This window comes from Coenobita brevimanus, chromosome 94 (assembly GCF_032717465.1).
Source record: "Coenobita brevimanus isolate Jiangsu-jjx chromosome 94, ASM3271746v2, whole genome shotgun sequence".
In the NCBI taxonomy this organism is placed as follows: domain Eukaryota; kingdom Metazoa; phylum Arthropoda; class Malacostraca; order Decapoda; family Coenobitidae; genus Coenobita; species Coenobita brevimanus.
Genome location: NC_137047.1, coordinates 19,448,181 through 19,469,207, shown reverse-complemented (window position 1 = coordinate 19,469,207; position 21,027 = coordinate 19,448,181). Strand labels below are relative to the sequence as shown.

Below are 21,027 nucleotides of genomic sequence, written 5' to 3'. Positions count from 1 at the left end.
ACTAGTAATCTACCATTTTTATCTTTCACTCCCCTGCTAACTTCACTTCCACCCTGTCTTACTCTTTTCACCTCTTTCCAGAACATTTTCTTACAGTCCCTCCACTTTACACTCAAATTCCTTCCAAATTCCTCATCCACTCTCTTCTTACTCTCTCTTACTAATCTTTTCACCTCTCTCTTTCTTTCTACATATAACTCTCTCTTCCGCCTCTCAACTTCTTCCACGGCCGTATTTCTCATCCATTCATTGTATGCTTTCTTCTTTTGTGCCACAGCCCGTTTCACCTCTTCAGTCCACCACACTGTTCCTTGCACCCCCCTCCGTCTTCTCTTCCTTCCACACACCACATCACATGCTGCACATATTTCTTCTGTAAATATTCTACACACACCTTCCACGTCCCCCATCTGCTCCAATTCATATTTGCCCAATCGTTCCTCCACTTCTCTCTTATACTCTGCCTTTTTCTCATCCTCTTGTAACCTTTCCACTCTCCTTGCAACTACTCCTTCCTCTCGTCTTTCCCTTCTTCTATTCCTCCATCTTACTTGAACTTTAATTCTGGCCACCACCAAGTAGTGGTCAGAAAGTCCACTTCCCCAACCCCTATAAACTCTTGCATCCAATATACATCTTCGCATCCTTTCATCCACACACACATAATCAATCATTGCCTTCCTTTCACTCAGTTTAGAGGAAAAGATTTAAATGCTGTATATAAAAATTTTTGTGAATTTTATGAAATAGGAGTCCAGAAGTACATCCCACAGCACAAAGAAGCAGATATGAAAATACAGAAATGGTTCAATACAGAATGTAAAAAATCAAAAGAAAGAAGAGATTTGTTGTGGAATAGATACAGAAGACACAATAGTGAAAGGGCATATAATAATTACAAACAGGCAAGAAACGACTATACAAGAATAAGGAGGGAAGCCCAAAAACAGTTTGAGGAGGATATAATAAATAAAAGTAGTGATCAACCAAAGCTGTTTTACAGCTATATCAGAAGCAAAACTAAAGTAAAAGATATAATACAATCCATTACGGACGAGGGAATCACTTATACACAAGAGAAAGATATTTGTGAAGCACTAAATAAGAATTTCCAATTAGTTTTTACAGACGAAAAAAATTTTGAGAGGGACTATGTGGAACACGCATGTCCACACATACTACCAGATATACAAATAGCAGAAAAAGTAATACAGGAGGAGTTAAGTAGATTAGACAGAGGAAAAGCAAGTGGTCCTGATGAAATTTCATGTTGGGTATTACGAGAATGTGCAAAGGAGTTATGTAAACCATTATTTTTAATTTTCAAGAAATCCTTGAGTCAAGGTAAACTACCTGATATTTGGAAAAAAGCAAATATTGTCTCCTTATTCAAGAAAGGAAATAGACAAAATCCACTCAACTACCGACCAGTATCACTGACCAGAGTTGTAAGCAAGGTATTAGAAAAACTTAAAAGAAAAGCTTGGGTAAATCATCTAGAAGAACACAGTATGATAACAGAAAGACAGTTTGGTTTCAGAAAAGGAAAATCATGTGTTACTAATCTGTTGAGCTACTATGACAGAGTAACAAACACAATACAGGAAAGGGAAGGATGGGTGGACAGTATCTATTTAGATTTCAAGAAAGCTTTTGACACAGTACCACACCAAAGACTTTTATGGAAACTGTACCATTAAGGAGGAATTCGAGGCAAACTGTTTTGTTGGATGCAAGACTTTCTCATAAAAAGAGAAATGAGGACAGTACTAAGAAGAAACTACTCATCATGGAAAGAAGTGACTAGTGGAGTACCACAGGGTTCAGTGATGGCACCAATCATGTTTTTAGTGTATATAAATGATATAAACAGTAACACTGGAAATGAGAGCTATCTGAATATGTTTGCAGATGATGCAAAAATACAAAGGAGAATTACTAACACAGACTCTTGTAAAGAGCTACAAGAAGAATTAAATAAACTTCATGAATGGAGTAGTACATGGCAAATGGAATTCAATGTGGACAAGTGTCATGTAATCAAGTTTGGTAAAAGTGGAAAAAGACCTGATTGGGATTATAAGTTAGGAAATAAAACCCTATACACATCAGAAAGAGAGAAAGACCTAGGTGTGATTATCAATAACAGACTATCTCCGGCTGACCACATCAGCGAGAAGGTACGGAACATGTATACACTGCTTGCAAATATGAGAATAGCATTCACATACATAAATGAAGACATGCTAAGAAGGATAATAACATCATTCATTAGACCAACCCTGGAATAAGCATCAGTAGTCTGGCGTCCTCATCTCAAAAAGCACATAGACAAGATTGAAAAAGTTCAAAGGGCCGCTACAAGATGGATACCAAGCTTAAGGGACCTAAGCTACGAAGAAAGACTAAATAAACTGAATCTACCAACACTACAGGAGAGAAGGAAAAGAGGTGACATGATAATGCTATATAAATGCATATCAGGAAAGGAGAAAATAGACATAAATGATTACTTAACATATGGAGAAGCATCAGCAAGAGGACACTGCAAAAAACTGCAGAAGAAGAGAGGTGATAAAGACGTAAGGAAATTCAGTTTCCCAAACAGAGCAATTGATCAATGGAATGCACTACTGAATGAAATAGTGTGTGCCAAAACAATTCACAAATTTAAGGATATGTATGATAAATATGGTTTAAGACACAGGACAGTACGAGCTTGACTCATTCCTGTAAAGATACAATTAGGTAAGAACAATTAGGTAAGAACACACACACACACACTAAGATCCTTGGAGTAGCATATAACACTGCACTAACCTTCAAGGACCATGTACAAGACATGAAGAGGAGGTATGTGCCCAGACTCAATGCAAGCAGGGCAACCACTGGGCCAGACTTTTGATAACAAAAAGAAACACTCGCCTTACTCTAAAAATAATACATTAGATCAGCGATGCAATGTGCCTCCCTTGCATGGGCTACCATCCTATCTAATACCCACTTTAACACCTCACAAGTAATACAGAACAATGTCCTGATCACCACTGGCTGCACCAAAACCACCCCCACAGTCCACTTACACTCTGAAACTAAATTTCTCCCTGTCAAAGACTACCTTGGTATAAAGGGCACACAATTCTATTCAGCAGCCTGTGCCAATACAAAACAGACCAGGACATACAACAAACACGGGCACATAAAGCAATCACCGCTCAAACATTATTAAGCCCTTTACAATAAAAATATACAATCATCAGACATTCCAACACTAGCAATGAAGAGGAACCTGCATACTCACTTTCATGCAGAGGTCAATAAAACACCTCGATCATAACACCATACTACAAACCCCTTCTCCTGATATCCAGGCATCAGAGGTGTCATTAAACTAAGATGATTGTGTTCATCTAGTTAGGCTTAGAGCAGGACATCACTGAGCCCTCCTCAACTACCAGCATAGATCTGGGTTGGGTGGAATTACAGATGATGCATGCCCATCTTGTAGAACAGGTCCGCACAACATAGCACAGATAATGGGGCACTGCATAGAACACGTTACACTAAGACACAGACACATCACCAACTGTTAACCCTTTAAACGCGGATCGTCGCGTTTGCGACGCTCGGCAAAAAGGACATAACGGCGGAGCGTCGCATTTGCGATTCTAGTAAATTTTGAATAACCGTGGGCAGGCAGGCTCCAGCTGGTATTGTCTATCAGTACCACCACCCTTTAGCTACTTTTAGCACACTTGACCTTTGTACCACTGACCTCCGCTGTTGCCAAGTATCGCGTTTTTCCCCCGTCCCCCCCTCCCCACGGCCCCTGCCAGCCTGGCTGTGATACATGGCAGCGCTCTGAGTGCTCAGAACTGCAAATCTACGCTCTCCTCTCACAAGCAGTTTATGCTATTAGGAAACGCTTTTTTCCCCAGTTGTAACACTAGCTTTTTTTCTCACGGTTTGCCCCTGTTTAGCGTCAGTTTACCGCAGGCTTTCAAAGTGACATTATGGCGAGTTCTAGCTCTTCCAAGTCAGTGCAAGCGGCCGACAGGAACGAGAATAAAGTGACGGGCGTAAGGCAGAATAAAAAGCGCGTCGTGGTGATCTTTTGGGAAGTAATATGATTGAAAATAATGTAGTATACATGTTTTTAGCTGTGAAAATGGAAATGTTTGTTGAGTGACGGGAAGACCGCCGCCGCACTGCATGTCGGCCGTACGCTCCGTTTATTTTAGCCTTATTTTCAGTGCTTATTGTACAAATACGGATTCCTAACTACCTTTACGTTGTAGTATAAAGTTTACTGTGACAGAATGAGGCTGTGGTAGAGGGGAAACCGGGTTGCTGGAGGTGTGAAAGTGAAGATTTGGTTACCCAACTTTGCAAGTCTCCACAAGTCCTTGGGTAGTCCACAAAGGCTCAACACCTGTCTCTGGAGAAAGCTGAATGTAAGTACTATCTGCCATACCAAGTACAGTAATCACTCTAATATCCGGACGCCCAATAACCGAACATCCCCACTAACCGAACCTTATCGTCCTGGGATCAAACATTCCCAAAATGGTCCGAAAATCCAAAAAAATTGGAAAAAAAATCGATTTTTTGCCGTCCGTAATTTGAACTTGCCGCGCGCGCCGCGTGAGAGCATTGTTTTGGTTCGTCATTCCTCCGACGTCCGATAGAGCGCCGCTGCATCCTCCCCACTTCCCGCCTGTCTCTCACCGCGACTGGACCTGCGCTCTTCGTAATGGCTGCCCACGTGCTCGCTTTTGTGGTGGTGCCGTACTTGCTGCAAGGCCTCCTGCTGCTCTCTGCCCTACTCTTAGTGTGTGTGATGATGGCCCCGCCTCCTGAGAAAAGGACGAGAGTCTTGTTGACTCAGGAGAAGAAACGTGAGATATTGGAGAAGGAAGATGCTGTTAGGTCTTCCTCTCGCATTCTCCGCGAGTTCAACCTGGCCCGGTCGACTTTGTTTGATATCAGCGTTCCCGAGACAAGCTCATGCAGTACACGGCTGACTTCTCGTCGAGAAGCAAACGCAACGTGGAGAGGAAGGTTATGTTTACTCCCAAGTATGCAGAGATCGACCGCTCCACGTTGATTTGGTATCGACAGCAACGTGCAGCTGGTGTGATGGTACGTGGAACGGAGCTGAAGGCTGCTGCTGAGAAGTTTGCAAGGCTTCACGACGCCCTAGACTTCAAGGCATCCGAGGGTTGGCTCTTCGCGTTCAAGTTGCGACATGGCCTTACTAACCGTAAAGCACATGGCGAAGCATTGGACGCTAACGAGGATGGAGTGGACGAGTTTCGGCACAAGGTGAAAGCGCTTGATCGACAGGAGGGCCTCACTCTCGGTCAAGTCTATAACGCTGACGAAACTGGCCTATTCTATCGCTTCGGTGCCAACGAACACTCTCGCCGATGAGACGGAGAAGCGTGTACCTGGCATAGCGTTCTAAGGAACGGATATCTGCTTTGTGTTGTGCCAATGCTAACGGCATGCACCGGCTTAAGCCCGTTATTGTTGGCCGTGCAAAGCAGCCTCGGTGCCTTCGTGGGGTGATGGATGTCCTTCCTGTCGTATGGTACCATTCTTTGAAAGCATGGTTCACAGCTGTGATTTTCAAAGACTGGTTTCACCATCACTTCGTCAAGGAGGTCATACATTACCAGACGAAGACACTGGGAATTCCTCGCGACCAGGTAAAGGCTCTCCTTCTCCTCGACAATGCACCTGCCCACCCGTGCGACAAGGACTTGGTTGCTGAGAATGGCCGTATTAGGTGCATGTTTCTGCCACCTAATACGACTGCTCTCATTCAACCAATGGACCAAGGAGTGATCGTGGCAACAAAGCGCCTGTACCGTCGGAAGTTCCTGGACGAGGTGATGGTGGTTCTCGAGGACGAGGACGAGCGCAGGGAAGGACGTGACACTCGAGGCAAGCGGACTTTGGAAAACCTTCGCCGCTACAACATCAAGTCTGCGCTGTACAACTGGGCTAGTGCATGGAAGGAAGTCCCTGTGAAAACTCTTGAAAATGGTTGGTCTCGTCTGCTTCTCGGAACAGATGTGGAGTACGATTTCCTAGGGTTTGACGTGGATGACTTCCATGCACGGCCACGTACGCACGGCGACGATGTTGATGTGGACGATGTTCGTGAGTGGTTGGACGACGACGAGGGCGATCCTGGGTATCAGACGTTGTCTGATATCGAGATCGCGTCTTCGGTTGCTGGTGTCAGTCCCGAACTCCTGAAGATTCCGACGACGAAGGCGATGATGATGCAGACTCCGCCCAGCAGGACACTACTCCAGCCATCCCCAAGCTGAGTGCACTCCGGGAACATCTAGAGTTCGTCCTAGACTACCTGGAACACCCGGACTGCGACAGGGAGATGGGGCCCTTGGGACTCGTGGAGGAAGTGCGTGCTTTCCGGCAGCGCATCATCAATCGCCAGAATCGTCCGGTCCTTGCGTCAGTCAACGATTGACAGTTTTTCAGGCCCGTGACCCCCGCTGTGCCAAGCCCTGGTTCCACTCCGTTGCCTCCCCAAGACAGGCCCTCATGCTCCGAGCCACAGCCCAGCACATCAGCTACAGTGGAGTCACCGCTCGACGTGAGTTTGCGGCTGTCTTCAGAGTCTTCTGTAGTCGGTACGCCATCACCACTACCCACCGATGCACCCCTTGGACGCCTGCCAGTGATACTCTCGGGCTCTGACAGTGAATAAACAGCAAGAACTTCTCCACTAGACCACACGGGAATTTTGAGTGTTGTGCAGTGAAAAAACGGTGTGTTGTGTTAAGGTTTTCAAGTTGGGAGAAAAGACTAAGTAGAAAAGAAATTTAACGTAACTAACCTTCTTTGTTTTGGCTTTGGAAACTTAAAAAAACTTGGGAAAAGTTAATGTGCAACACTTAAATTTAATGGAACATTATTTGGACTAAAGTGAACACTGTGAAAAGAACGGACTTCTGTGTGTTAGTGACTAAGTTCAGTGCAAGACTTCAGGAAGAGTGTAGTGCAAGTGCTTCAGGGAAATCGTTCTTACTGTCAGAGTCCGAGAGGAGGCGGTTATTCATCGAGGTGGCCAGGGACTTGCTGTAAGTAGCCAAAATGTTTCATGTTGTACTATTTTCCATACTATATTTACCAGAATGTTTCATATTGTATTTTTTCCCATACTATACTTACCAGAAAGTGTCATACTGTACTTCTTTCCATACTAAACTTACCTCATGCATGTGCAGTAGGAATGGGTTTTTCAGAGTTCGGTTAGGTTCGGTTAGGTTAGGTTCGGTTAGAGTCCATAAGTACCAGAATGTTTATTAATGTATGAACATACTTCTAAACCCACATTTTATGTGTCTATTGCATTTATTTCAGTCATTTATGTGCCTTATTGGTGTGATTTGGGTGTTAAATAGGTGCTATGCATGTCCGGAGGGAGTTGTATAGGTGTTTCTCTGTGTTAGGGTCCGTAAGTACAAGTCCATAAGCTGGGGCCCAATATCCGGACAAAACCAATATCCGAACCTACCGATGGCTCTATTGATCCGGATATTGGAGTGATTACTGTATAATGTTCTAGGGTTAATCTCTGATTTTTGGCGAATATTTTCCTACAGGTACTCAGACCGCGATACAACCCCGCCACTCGGGGGAGCGCGACTGTACACGGCCGCGTTTAAGGGGTTAAGGGAACCTTTGGGACAACCCCCCAGGGGCAGTTGCTGACCTATGGTTGATGGGTCTGCTCAATCTAATGGACTGGGGTTGTGCAACAACAACTAAATCACAAACAAGCACCTCTAAGACCTACACAACTGTTACCTCCAAACACCCAAAACACCCCTTTGCATGAAGAACAAACAAGACATACTTGTGGGTTACTACACAAATAAAAGTCAAAAGTCATCTTACATAAAATCTAAAATAAATAAATAAATAAGAATAAATAAATAAATAAAAAACTATGCAATGGCAGTCCTTTCCATTTAGCCACAATGTAACCCTCTTCACTTCACAGCAGACACACACACACACACACACAAACTCGAAAAACATGGGGCCACATGCCATCAGCAACCTACATCTGAAACATTTAGGGCCACATAGTATCCAGACTCTCACAAATATCAGCAACAACTCATACACACATTGCAGCACTGCCAACATGTAGAAACATGGAACAATCATCACCGCACTTAACCAAACAAGGACCCAACACACCATTCTTCATACAGACCCATAACTTGGCATACCACCCAAGGAAAGTGAATGCCTCATTCCAGTCACCCTTCACATCCTCCTTGTTTTCTCAGAACCAAAATGAAACAAAACTATAAAAGAATCCATTTTTGGTACCGTATGTCTTCATCTGCAGTCCTTTACACAACACAGGTGAATTCCAGAACAAAGACAAACCAGCAATCTCAACATAAGATTCTGAGAGGACCTGGATGACCGGCTGGATTTCTATGTATCTATAAGCCTGACGCTATAATCCCATGAGGGGTGGCCGTTTGTCTTAGAGTTGGTTATTTTATGGCAGGGGGCACTAACCCTCCAACAACCCACTTGCTGACAAGCAAGGAACATGTATGGGATGGTTATATGGTTACCACCCAACGTTGTAAATGGTTTTCTGGCTTACAGGAAACCAATAGGCTTTTCACTCAATGTAAAGTCACCTGAAAAGGAAAGAATAGTAATAAAAAGTGACAGGAAAGATGGGAGAAACAGGAAGAGAGGAGGGCAGATCGTTTCGTTTTGTTTTTAAAGGCTCCAACTTGCTTGCATGCGTTGGCCTCGGTCACCTAATGGCAGCTCTCCATGCTGCACGATCCATTGCAGCCTCCCTGTTCAGTCCCTTAACCCAGAGGTCACACTTAATGACCTTGTCCAATGTCTTTCTCAGTCTACCCCTTGTAACCCCACCCCCAATATTAACACTTCTCACCTTCCTCACCCAATTATCATCCCCGATCCTCCCCACATGTCCAAACCATCTCAATCTACCTCTCCTCATCACAACACCAATACACTCCAGTCCCCTCTTCCATCGTGAACCCAGCCCCCCCAGACCTTGGACGCAGGGAGGCACTACACATCCACCTAATCATTGTCATTTCTGTACGTCTGAGCCGGCAAATATCTTCCTCCTTCACTGCCCAGATCTCACTACCATACAGCATTACACTCCTAACATATGCTGCATACAAAGACCCCTTAGCACATAGGGAGAATCCTCTCAATGTCAGGAGAGGCAAGAGTTCCCTGAACTTCTTTCAACCACTTCTCACCCTAGCCACAGAGCTAGCTCCAGCCCCACCTCCAGCACACAACATGTCTCCCAAATAACAACACTCTTCCACACACTCAAGAGATTCACCAGGAAGTTCAGTTCTTTCACGTCTGACAATCTCCACCTGCTCTCCCCGACATGCCGTACACATAAAATCAGCATTATCTCGCAGTCTACTTCTAATACCACTACATCTCTTATGCATCCATTTATCAGAAACACCGCACAAGATGGAATTACTTCCCACGCCCTTGTGGCAAACTGCACATGGCCACTCTCCCTTGTCTTTGACAGTACCGCCACCAACCCTAGATATCATCACTTTTGTTTTATATGCATTTACCCTTAAGCCCTTGTGCCCCATACCATCTCTCCACTTCCTAAACCTTTCCTCCGCCTCCCTTTCGTTCTTTGCAATCAACACCAAATCATCAGCATACAACAACTCCCACAGGAGTCCGTTTCTAAAGTCAGGTGAAAGGGCTTCAAGTACCATGATAAACAACATGGGACTAAAAATTGACCCCTGATGCACACCAACATTCACAGAAAACCCATCACTCAAATCTCCATTCACTCTTACCTGGGTGTGAGCACCCACATACATAGCCATAACCACCCTAACCAGCCACTCCTCCAAGCCAAGCTTTCTCATTGCCCACTTAACCACCTCTCTAGGGACTCTGTCAAAGGCCTTTTCCAAATCAACAAAAACAAATTAAAGATCCATTCTCCTACCAAAATATTTTTCCTAAAGCTGTCGAACAATGAATATGGCATCAGTGGTTCCCCTACCTGGCATAAACCCAAACTACATCTCATCAATATTCACTCTTTCTCTATCATACCTTCTAAAATTCTCCATAACCTTCATTATCTAATCTAAAAGCTTTATACCTCTATAATTTCCTCTTTCCAGGGCATCACCCTTCTCTTTATACACATTTACAATTACACTCTTCAGCCAATCATCTGGGACAACACATTCATAAATAATCCTATTTATCAGGTCAGTGACTAACTTCACCCCTATATTGCCTGAGGCCTTCAACATTTCGGCAGTCAACCCAGACACACCTGCTGCTTTCCCTACCTTCATCCTGCCTATTGCCTCACTCACAGTAGCAGCATCAATCAAAGGCCAAGGGCCAGACACTGGATCTGCTGGCTCCAAACCTTCCCTGTCCCAGTCAAACTCCTCATTCAACAACCGGTTATAATGCTCTCTCCATGCATCTTTAATATCCTCACTGTTCACCACTACCCTTCCTTCATCATTCTTCACACACTGCTCACCTATAATATCCCGATTATCCCTCTTCACCTGACCTGCCACCCTAAATATCATGATAAAGGTGAAGGAAGAAGTAGGCAGCTCTACATCAAGTGAATGAATGATGGTGAGAAACAGGAAGAGAGGAGGGCAGACACAGAAAAATAATGATAAAGAAGGAAGAAGTAGACAGCATTATATCAAGTAAGTGGATGATGGTCACCACCACCTACCACCAATTTCTGTAGTTCATAAAGTTCATGGCTAAATGAGCCTGAAGTAACAACAATGGCCATGGGGACATATTCTGCCAGATGTTCTGATACTCCCCGACCCACAAAAAGATTCAGCTACCTTGACAAATATCCCCATACGATAGAAGACGCTCTACAGCAGGAGCCAATGTCCTTCCAAAGTCCCTTCATCTTAATTTTGATTACTTATTACTCTTTTCATCAGCAGCACCATCATCATTTATACATCTTTTCCTATCCAAGGATGGAATGAGAGAGAAAGAGAGAGAGAGAGAGAGAGAGAGAGAGAGAGAGACCCACCAGTCTGCCCAACTGAATGGCCTGTGCACTCATTCACTCACCATTCAAACCCCAAGAATCCAGATTCAATCTTAGGGGCACACACATCCACACTTAAGCACTTCATGCTACCTATCAGCTAGAGTCAAAGTCAATCCACCAACTATCATTTCAACAGGAAGGAACAGAGGAACCAAACCGTTGTCATACACTCCTCCATACAAAACATTTCCTACCAGTTTGATCCACTGTCAGTTCCCTAGAATCATCACACACCGTACCTCACTTTCACATACCGTACACTCATTTACCATATCTATCCACCTTCTTGGCCAACCATGCCTCTAATTCAGAAATGCTATAACACTCCTACAACACTCTCTTATATGATTTATGAATCATACGAGTCATGGCAAATTACTGATCCACAGAAGACCTTTCACATCAAAAGACACTCTCTTCAATGATTACCTGTCACTCTTGGTATCTACCCTGTGGTAACTTCTCAGTTTCTTTTCTTCCAGACACTTTGCTTACAATATTATTCCTCAATTTTCATTCACATACTTAAGCATATATAAACTGTACTACAGTACCTTAATCAGTTCGCTTGCACTTGCTCTCATAATGGGGTCCTTTACAAGGCACTTGCTAATGAAGTCATTGAACTCCTTGGAAAACCTGAAGAGAACAATGTTAAAAATTAAAAAAAGAAACAGTGTAAAAAATCATATAACAATATAATTAAACACAATCATCATCATCTAAATACCATAATTTCTCCTAAGAAACCCCCAACAGGAGATGCCCATGACAACTATTTCTGGCATTTTTTGGGAGTTACTGATTCAGTGTGTCAATGGACAACGGGCCCTCCAAGACATGTGGTAACATGGTGATGGGATGAGGACTTAGAAGCCTCAGTTAACCTCTTGACTGTGGCTAAGGTGGCAATTGTGATGCTACTGGTGCAGCAATCCACCCAAAATTCATCCATTTTCAATTCAATAATTTTCATATTAATATACAGTACCTGTATATGGGAAAAAATAATACATGCACAAGACAGCTAAACCTTTCTGCTTACCTATTAGCACTTTAGTGAATATCTAGATGCTCCTAAGCTGCCACAGAGATAAGTGAAAGCAATGTAATTTTTGGCGTTTTTGTATGTCGCTGTAGCTGTCCGTTATCCACAACCATCCCCACTGTCACCCACCGCCCTTCACTTCACCATCACGCACCACTACATGCATCACTTAGGATTGCAATATGGTGTGTGTGTGTGTGTCACTTAGCAATGCAGTATCATTATACTGAACAGTGAAAACTAGTCAGTAATAATAAACAATGCTACACTCAACAAAATATATTTACATAGCTTACACCAGACACTTTTATTTTTCAAATATTTCATTCACTTACACTTAGTTATTTACATTTTATGAGTCACTTTCCTTGAAGCTGATGAGTTGGTGAAAGTCATGGTAGCAGTATCCTAGACCTAAGCCAACCAGACACTCTGGGAACCATGTCGTCACTTCCCTCATACTTGTTCACGGCTGCTAGTGGTCATGCAGACATGGCACAAAATCTTCCTATTTTTTTCCTGCTTCTGTTGTTGTTGTAGGTGCCAGGTAATGATATTGCAAGTCTCTTCTGCATTCAACCTGTCAGGCAGAGCAGCATATCTTTGTCTTCTTTCTGATGTTTGTAGTTTCCCATACTTTTCCGGGAGCATAACATTGTATGAAAATTCATGAAGCTTTAGTTTCTTTTAAGAATGACAGAGGTACAAGTTGTACAAGCTGAGAAGTGTGACATCAATAAGATGCAGGAACAACATGATGTACCACTGTATCGACTCTCTGACGAACTCCACATTATACAGCTGCATGTCACACTTATCAACTCAGTTCATATTCAAGTTGTAATCTAAGACTGCATCTGACTTCTTTATTTTCCTTCCAGTACGATGGTCTACTCTGTCACTGTTGTCAACGAGGTGACATCTCTCTTGTCCTGCCAACCAACTGCCAAAATGCTGTTTGACTTTGACACTTGCACACTTCCTTGTCCTTAAGGAGATGCACAACGAGGCATGAGCTTATGATTCCTCCATACAGTGCCACAGGAACCAGTTCCATTGGAGTGGAGGAACTGTGCCAAGGAATGGCTGGTATCCCAGTCGTCAGTATACAGGATGTGACCTTGACCAAGGTACCTGTCCATCAGCTTTTCCTATGACAGCTCCAAACACCCCAAGAGGATCATTACACGGTATATCTACATCCATAACTGTGTATACCATCATGCCCAACACATCCTGTGTGTGACATCACACATAGCTTTATATCAAAGTCGTGCCACTTCGATGGAATGTACTGTTTGAAGACTAGTCAACCTCTGAACAGTACAAGTGACTCATTGATAACTATCTTTTGGAATGGGACAAAGTACTTCATGTACTTCCCCTTCAGCGGCATGAAGAGGTTGAGAATCGTCCACAGATGGTCAGTGTTGGAGGGATGCCTGTTGTATGCAAAGTGCAGGAAACGAAGTACAGCGATAGCCCGATTATCCAGGCTATATGGTGTGAAGGAGTGCCCGGGTAGTTCGAAATCACGTACTACTGAACTCTCTCTTCAAAGTTCTTTTCAACTTTCCCTCACGGTACTTGTTGGTATTGTGATACCAACTCTAACGTACGGAAGTGAAGCTTGGACGTTGTTGGAAGGGCACAAGTCAAGAGCGAGAGCAGTGGAAATGAGTTATTTAAGAGGAGCCTGTGGAGTCACATGGAGAGACAGGCTGAAAAATGAGGATATAAAGGAGCGTTGTGGTGTGAATGTGGATGTGATAGGAAGCGTTAGGAGGAATACACTGAGGTGGTTTGGCCATGTGGAGGGATGGAGGGTGAAAGACTGACGAAGAGAGTGTATGTGAGTGAGGTGGAGGGAAGGAGAGGGAGGGGGAGACCGATGACGAGATGGAGGGATGGGGAGGAGAGGCATACGAGAGAGAGGGGTGTGAGTTGGGAGCAGGGCAGTGAAATGGCGGGGGACAGGGGACGTGGATGCAATTTGTTTGTGGCCACCCCAAACAGGATTGAGGCGTCTGGCAATAGATAGATAGATAAACGTAGCAGAAAGACCTTACCAATTCAATGCATATTCCTCCAGCTTGTTTCTGTATTTTTCTGACTATTTTCAGTTTGGTAAATTACTTTTTTCCTTGCCAAAAAATTTCCTCCGTTATTATCGTCACTGCTATACCTACAACTTTCCAGCGCAATGGAAGAAACTCAACGTACACAAATGTGGATTTCGTTTCACAAATGGAGGTTAGGTTAGGTTAAATTATTAGGTGCAGTTAAGCTGGGTTAGGCCAGGTTCAGTTAAACACTTAGAACAGTCCCTTCCACCATTACGTTAAAGAAACAAACATGATTTGTCACACCAGAACAGCAAAAAAAAAACAGGGAAACAGATTTAACAAGAAACATTTATTTACCAACACAGAAATAACAAGAAAAATATACATTAGGGCCTCGAAACTAGCGATCATAAGAGACTGATGAAACCTTGGTAGTTGTGAAACCGCTTGTTTGGAGTGAAACTTTATATAGTGAAAAATAAAAACAGGCTGGAACATTTGGAAAGTTCAACTATTTTTCCATTTTTGTGTACTTTTATCCAATAAATAGTCATATTTTTATATACTTATTATAATTAATAGGACAAAGCAACAAAAAGTCACTATTAAATGCTCAGAATGCAGTTTACTGAAAGAAAATGTTGGGAGTTGGGAGTGTGCATGCTTACTGGGAGTAAGTGCCACCACCACCATCACACCCTCCTCTCCACCATGGACACCCTCCTCTCCACCACTGCCACCCTCTCGAGCACCAGCCTTTCTCTGTATCTCCTGTAGTATCTCATCATCATTTTCAAACCCTTCACAGTCATTAGGTTCACCACCATTTCCACCACCAGCCACAGAAGCCATGAGGCTAGTGAAAACGGTGAATAATGGGAGTATCTATCTATCTATCTATAGCCCGACGCCCTAATCCCGCAAAGGGTGGCCGCAGACAAAACGCCTCCAAGTCACTCTGTCACCCACCATTTGACTCCCCTCCCCCCAACTCACCCCCCCCTCCCTCATATACCTCTCAACTCCATCCCTCCACCTCATCCTCGTTCTACCCCTCCCTCTCCCTCCCTCCACCTCACCCACATACACCCTCTTAGTCAGTCTTTCACTCTCCATCCTCTCCACATGTCCAAACCACCTCAGTGTATTTCTCCTAATCTTTTCAACCACATCCCCATCTACCCCACAACGTTCCTTCACTTCTTCATTCGTCAACCTGTCCCTCCATGTCACTCCACATGCTCCTCTCAAGTAACTCATTTCCACTGCTCTCACTCTTGACTTGTTCCCCTCTTGCAAGGTCCACGCCTCGCTTCCATACGTCAGAGTAGGGATCACAATACCATCATGCAGAGACTTCTTAACTTCCATACTCACTTCCCTATTTCTCATCACTGCTTTCAGCATGCCTACAACCTTCCTTCCCTGCTGTACCCTTTCACGCACTTCATCCCCCAAAGTTCCATCCTTACTCATCACACTACCCAAGTACTTGAATGCACTCACATTCTCCATATCCTCACCATCCAACCTCACTGCACACTCTGTGACTTCATTCCTCTCAAACACCATAACTTTACTTTTGTTTACATTAACTTTCAGCTTCCTCCTCCTACACACTGTCCCAAATTCATTCACCAAACCTTGCAACTCCCATTCATCTTCACTCAACAATACTGTATCATCGGCAAACAGCAACACCTGGTATAAAAAAAGGGCAAGGTCGCACTAGCGAAGCGATGAGCAGGACAACAGTGAACCGAAACACGCCATATGACTCGCTCACTAGGTGCGGCTCACTCGCTAGACGAGACTCGCTCACTAGGAAAAGGGGTCGAAATGTGCCTCGCGGCTCCCTCGCTAGACGACAATTGCCACAGAGTCGCTAGTTTCGAGGTTTTTGTTGCTAGTTATGAAGCTGAAGACAGTTTCTATCCTATTGCTAGACTTGAAATCGCTAGTCAAAAAAACTTTAGTTGCAGAGCCCTACTGTAACAGACTATCAGGATGAACTGATTTGGTACAGTGCTTTTACAGCTGAAAGTAAAACCTATGTTTACTCCCCTCAATAGCAGTGAGTTCAGAAATTTGCGCACTCCCATAGCAGGCCTTGGGACCATTTTTTCTAAGTTCTAAAATCAGTTTCTTTTTCTTACAGATGTGAAAAGACTCGTCTGGTGCACCTGGCTTTTTCTTTTTCCCTACACTCATCTTGTGATTTGCCATGATTCGTGAAAAAATTAATAAAATTAGGGCGCACGTTACATTAGCGTTTAAACATATCAGTGAAAACATCTGGGATGAATGACCGTCTGACCGCTTTGGATGGTACAATAGGGTCGTGTAAACATACCAGTGACCTTTGTTCCTTTCCATAATTGTTCGCAGCTTTTTATAGCTCCCTAACTCAACGTCACTGACAATGGTACAATAAAGCATTGTTCAAGGTTGGCAGCTATAGGGGTTAACAAAGTACATTATTGTATCAGTAGACTCTCTTTCACAAATACACATAACAATGAACAAAAGAATGAGCAGTAAATGTACACTCAACTTTATGGAGCAGAAATAGCTGTAAGCTCTGTCGGTCCGAAATGTGTTGGGAAGCACCACAATGAACAAAGAATGTGGAACTGAATGCTAACTTACAACAACACGTGAGACGAAAGTATTTTTTCCTGATCGTTTTCAATTTATTTCATATTGTCCTCTAAAACTGTGAAACCCGTAAGTTTTCGTCTAAGTATGCAGCCTAATGACCTTACCAATTAAATTCATAATCCTCTAGTTTGTTTTCTGTATTTTTCTGCCAGTTTTTAGGGTGGTAAATTACCTTTCTCTAGCTGAAAGATTTCCTCTCTTATTATCATAATGTTTCTTAAGCCTTACCTACAATAGTTTCCGGTATAATGGGAGAAGCCTACCCAAAATTAGGGATCATGTTGCATTAGCATTTAAACTTATCGGTAAAAACATCTGAGATGAAGTGACAGCCTGGCTGCTTGGGATGGTAGAGTAGGGTCATGTAAACATACCAGTGACTTTCGTTCCCTTCCCATAGTTGTTCGCAGCTTTTTACAGCTCCCTAACTCAACATCACTGACACTGGTACAGTAATGCATGATTCAAGGCTGGCAGCAATGAAGGGGTTAATGGAATACATTTTTCTTTGTATCAACACTCTCTCTTTCACATATACACTTAAAACGAACAAAAGAATGAACAGTAAATATACCCTTAACTGAAAGAGGCAGAAATAACTATGTTCTGCCAGTCCGAAATGTGTTAGGAAGAGCGATATCTAACGAAGAATGTGAAACTGAATGCTAAATTAAGAGAACATGAGCTGGTAGAGTAATTTTTTTTCCGATCAGCAAACATTTTTGTTCCATTTCGTCCCCTAAAATTGTGAAACCCATAAATTTTCATGTAAGCATACTAAGGCCCAGGTTAGGTTAGGTTAAATTATTAGGTAGTAAAGCAAGGTTAGGATAAGTTAGGTTATCAGTCACATCACCAAACTCCACCCTACCACCCCTTGTGATTGAGCTGTAAGCAGGTGTGGGTGGGGGGGCAGACTCGCATTCATTTACCTGTGCCTCGTTCGCTAGCAACCGGATGTTTCCTGTTTAAACCGGAGCTATCGTACAGATAATTCTATGTATTACTGTACCACTGAACCATTCAGTCACAGCCCGGATATACCGAAACCTGGATAATCGAGTTTTCATTGTAGCACCAAGAATCGGTCGCAAGGCATGTATTTTCCGAACACAGGTGTAAGGATTAGGGCATCATTTTTCCAATAGTCACTGAGCCCTTGTCTTTTGTTGTGTGGCATAAGCATGATTAATGCCAAGAAAGACATCAGCTCATCTTTCACTACAATCACCCACCTGTAGACACATGACGTGGGACTGAAAACGTGTTACCCAGTGACAAGCTGATAATACGAATTTGTTTGGGTACAGATAAGGTCGGTTATGTTGTCCGAAATAAATGCCTCCAAGTAAGCAATCTCTAGGGCATCCTGAGAGTGTGACCATTCATCAATAACCCCACTGTTACTGGCATCAAAGTGATGACAGTCAGGAATAAAATCGTGTCCATCAGTCCAAGTAAATGGTGGAGGTGGTGGCTGTTGTGGTGAGGCAGCAGTGGGGGAGTTGGGAGGTGGTGGTGATTCTTGCTTCGATGATGAAGGTGTTGGCTGCAATGATGGTGATGCTACTGGTGCTAGCTGGCACAATCATCTTTTTGCTGATAATAGGCATCTTTGCAAGTCAGAAGATGAGTTGGTGGATGGTTGCGGTTGAGTGTGGTGGTGTGAGGAGGAGATAGTTAAGGTCACAGTAGTGGCATGCATCATAGCAATGCATTCTTCCTCCATCTCACTCTTCTCACCTGCACTTGGAAGATCATGAGCCAAATCTTCATCCCCATTACTCAACCTAACTTCTGGGTCATCAACATCACTGAATTCACTATATTCCTTGTCACTTTCATCAGGACTAAACAGAAGCCCTGGAAACTTTGAGGGTGTAACATATGCTGGGGGTGGTCATCATTTTGAGCGTGGTGTTGTTGCTTGCTTGGTACTTTTTTTCTTTTCTTTTGGGATGTATTCAACACTCGAGTCACTCGTATCACTTTCACTATAGTCACGGCGCACGACTTTGAGGTTGTCATTATCGTACCCTGGCAACTAACCATTCAAAAGTGTGTCCGATTTTGTATCATACTATACATGAATCATATTATTATCCACGAATATATTATACACGAATATTATTGTACACGAACATATTATACATGTATCACATTCATCTCATACACAAAATCAGACACACTTTTGAATGGTAGGTTGCCAGGGCACAATAATGACAACCTCGGAGTCGTGCGCCTCGACTATAGCAGATGAATACAGTATTTTTGTTTCTGTCCCCTACAACTGTAGCACATTTGTTCTTGCCTACACCACATGAAGTGGAAGGTTGGGGCGAACGCAGTGGACCACTCTTGACACCGTGAAATCCGGAAGCAAACTAGCCTCCTTTGTGTAAACAATGCTGTCAGCAGGATGCTAAAATGATGAACTAGGAACCCCAAGTGTGGGCAGGTGAATACACAAAGGTCATGCAGAAGAATACAGGGCACAACTTTTGAAACAGAATTGTGGATTCTAAAACAAACACCACAGTCTGTCAACAGACCCTTTGAAAGGGAAAGTCACAGTTAAGGGGTTAGGGGAAAAAAAAAAAGACTTTTCCTGCAATGGAAAAGGGGTGGTTACAGAGAGAAATGGCAAAATCTGAGTTTATGAGACTTTTACTGGATAACATAAATAGCACTGGAAGGAAGAATATGGTATTTAAAGTGGCAAATCATATGAAGAAGGAAAACAATGATACAACAGGTGAGCAGGGTGTGAAGAATAATGAAGAAAATGTAGTGGTGGTCAATGGGGATATTAACTCCTTAAAAGCGGGGCGTCACTTTCATAACGCTTGGGAGCAAGGGATCATACCGCGGGGCGTCACTTTTGTGATTCTGTGTTATTTTAAATTCGCCCGGGCATTCAAGTGGTGGCTTGTATCATATATCAGTACTGCCAATGTTCAACACTAGTCAGCACTCCTAATCTCATCTGTACTCCCATCCGTTGTTGACAATTTAGCCATTTCTCCCCGTTCTTGACTCCCCTCCCTACCTCCCCTCCATTACCCTGTCCTCTCACCTACCTGGCCGTGCTATGCTAAGTAAATCTTCCCTGGAATTTTCCACTGATTTCATCCATTGAAATAAGCCCTATGCCCTATTCTTATACCAAATAATATATACAAGAATGAAATAAGGTAAGTGAGAGTGCCATACACCTGGAATTGGCTAATTATCTCCTGACAACACCTCACGTGCACTCGTTCGCTAATTTTCACTGTTTATTTCCCCTTGAAATATGCCGTATAATCTAATCTCGTAATAAAAATATATATAAGAAAGGAAGGGAGAAGCCTAAGTGATATTTACATTCACCTGGAACTACCTAATTCATTATGTATTGTCTAGATTTCCTGCCAATCATTTCATAGGATATTTATTAGCAGCTGTCACCCCGCTGACATTGGCAGCATTGCACTCCCCCTTGGCAGGCCACCACACTGTATTCAGTTTACTGTCGTCTTTCAAGGCGAAAGCACGTCGGATTCACGCCTGTCCAATTCCGCCGCTTTTTAGCCCCATGCAAAGGGCCCTGAGACCTCTACCCCCTACTAAACCTTGTGTGGAAAGAGGTAAAGGGGTAAGTGACTGCTGTGGAATGTGAACTGGCTAATTTGTCAATGAAAATGATAGACAGTGACTACGATCTATCTGGTGAGTAAAACAGTGTAAGTGGAAATGTAAATAATGTGTAAACAGCAAGTGAAAGCAATGAATGTAAATATAAGTGAACAGTGGAAAATAGTTTCATAAGTTACCGTACTGCAAGTGACTGCATAACACAGTGTAAATAAAACAGAAATGTAAATAATGTAAATAGAAATGAAAATGAGTAGTAATATAAGAATACGAGTATAGATACTAGGAGTAACGAGTATAGATACTAGGAGTAATGAAAGTGAAAGTTTCACTCTAGCATGTATGAATACTATGAGTTATGAAAGTGAAAATGAAAGTGACAGATTCACTCTCAATGCTAGTATACAAGACGAGAAAGTGAATGCTACGTATTTTACTGAACGTGAAAT

The 21,027-nt window shown here is 43.1% G+C and overlaps 1 protein-coding gene across 2 annotated transcripts in view; it reads right to left on the bottom strand.

Annotated features, from left to right (window-relative positions):
- Window positions 1–21,027, bottom strand: part of Slik (Sterile20-like kinase) — a 452,675-nt gene that overhangs the window by 304,302 nt on the left and 127,346 nt on the right. For both annotated transcript variants that reach the window (XM_080282573.1, XM_080282574.1), the window contains exon 7: window positions 11,722–11,806. In XM_080282573.1, the coding sequence (XP_080138699.1) occupies window positions 11,722–11,806 (85 nt within the window). The remainder of the gene's footprint in view (window positions 1–11,721; window positions 11,807–21,027) is intronic.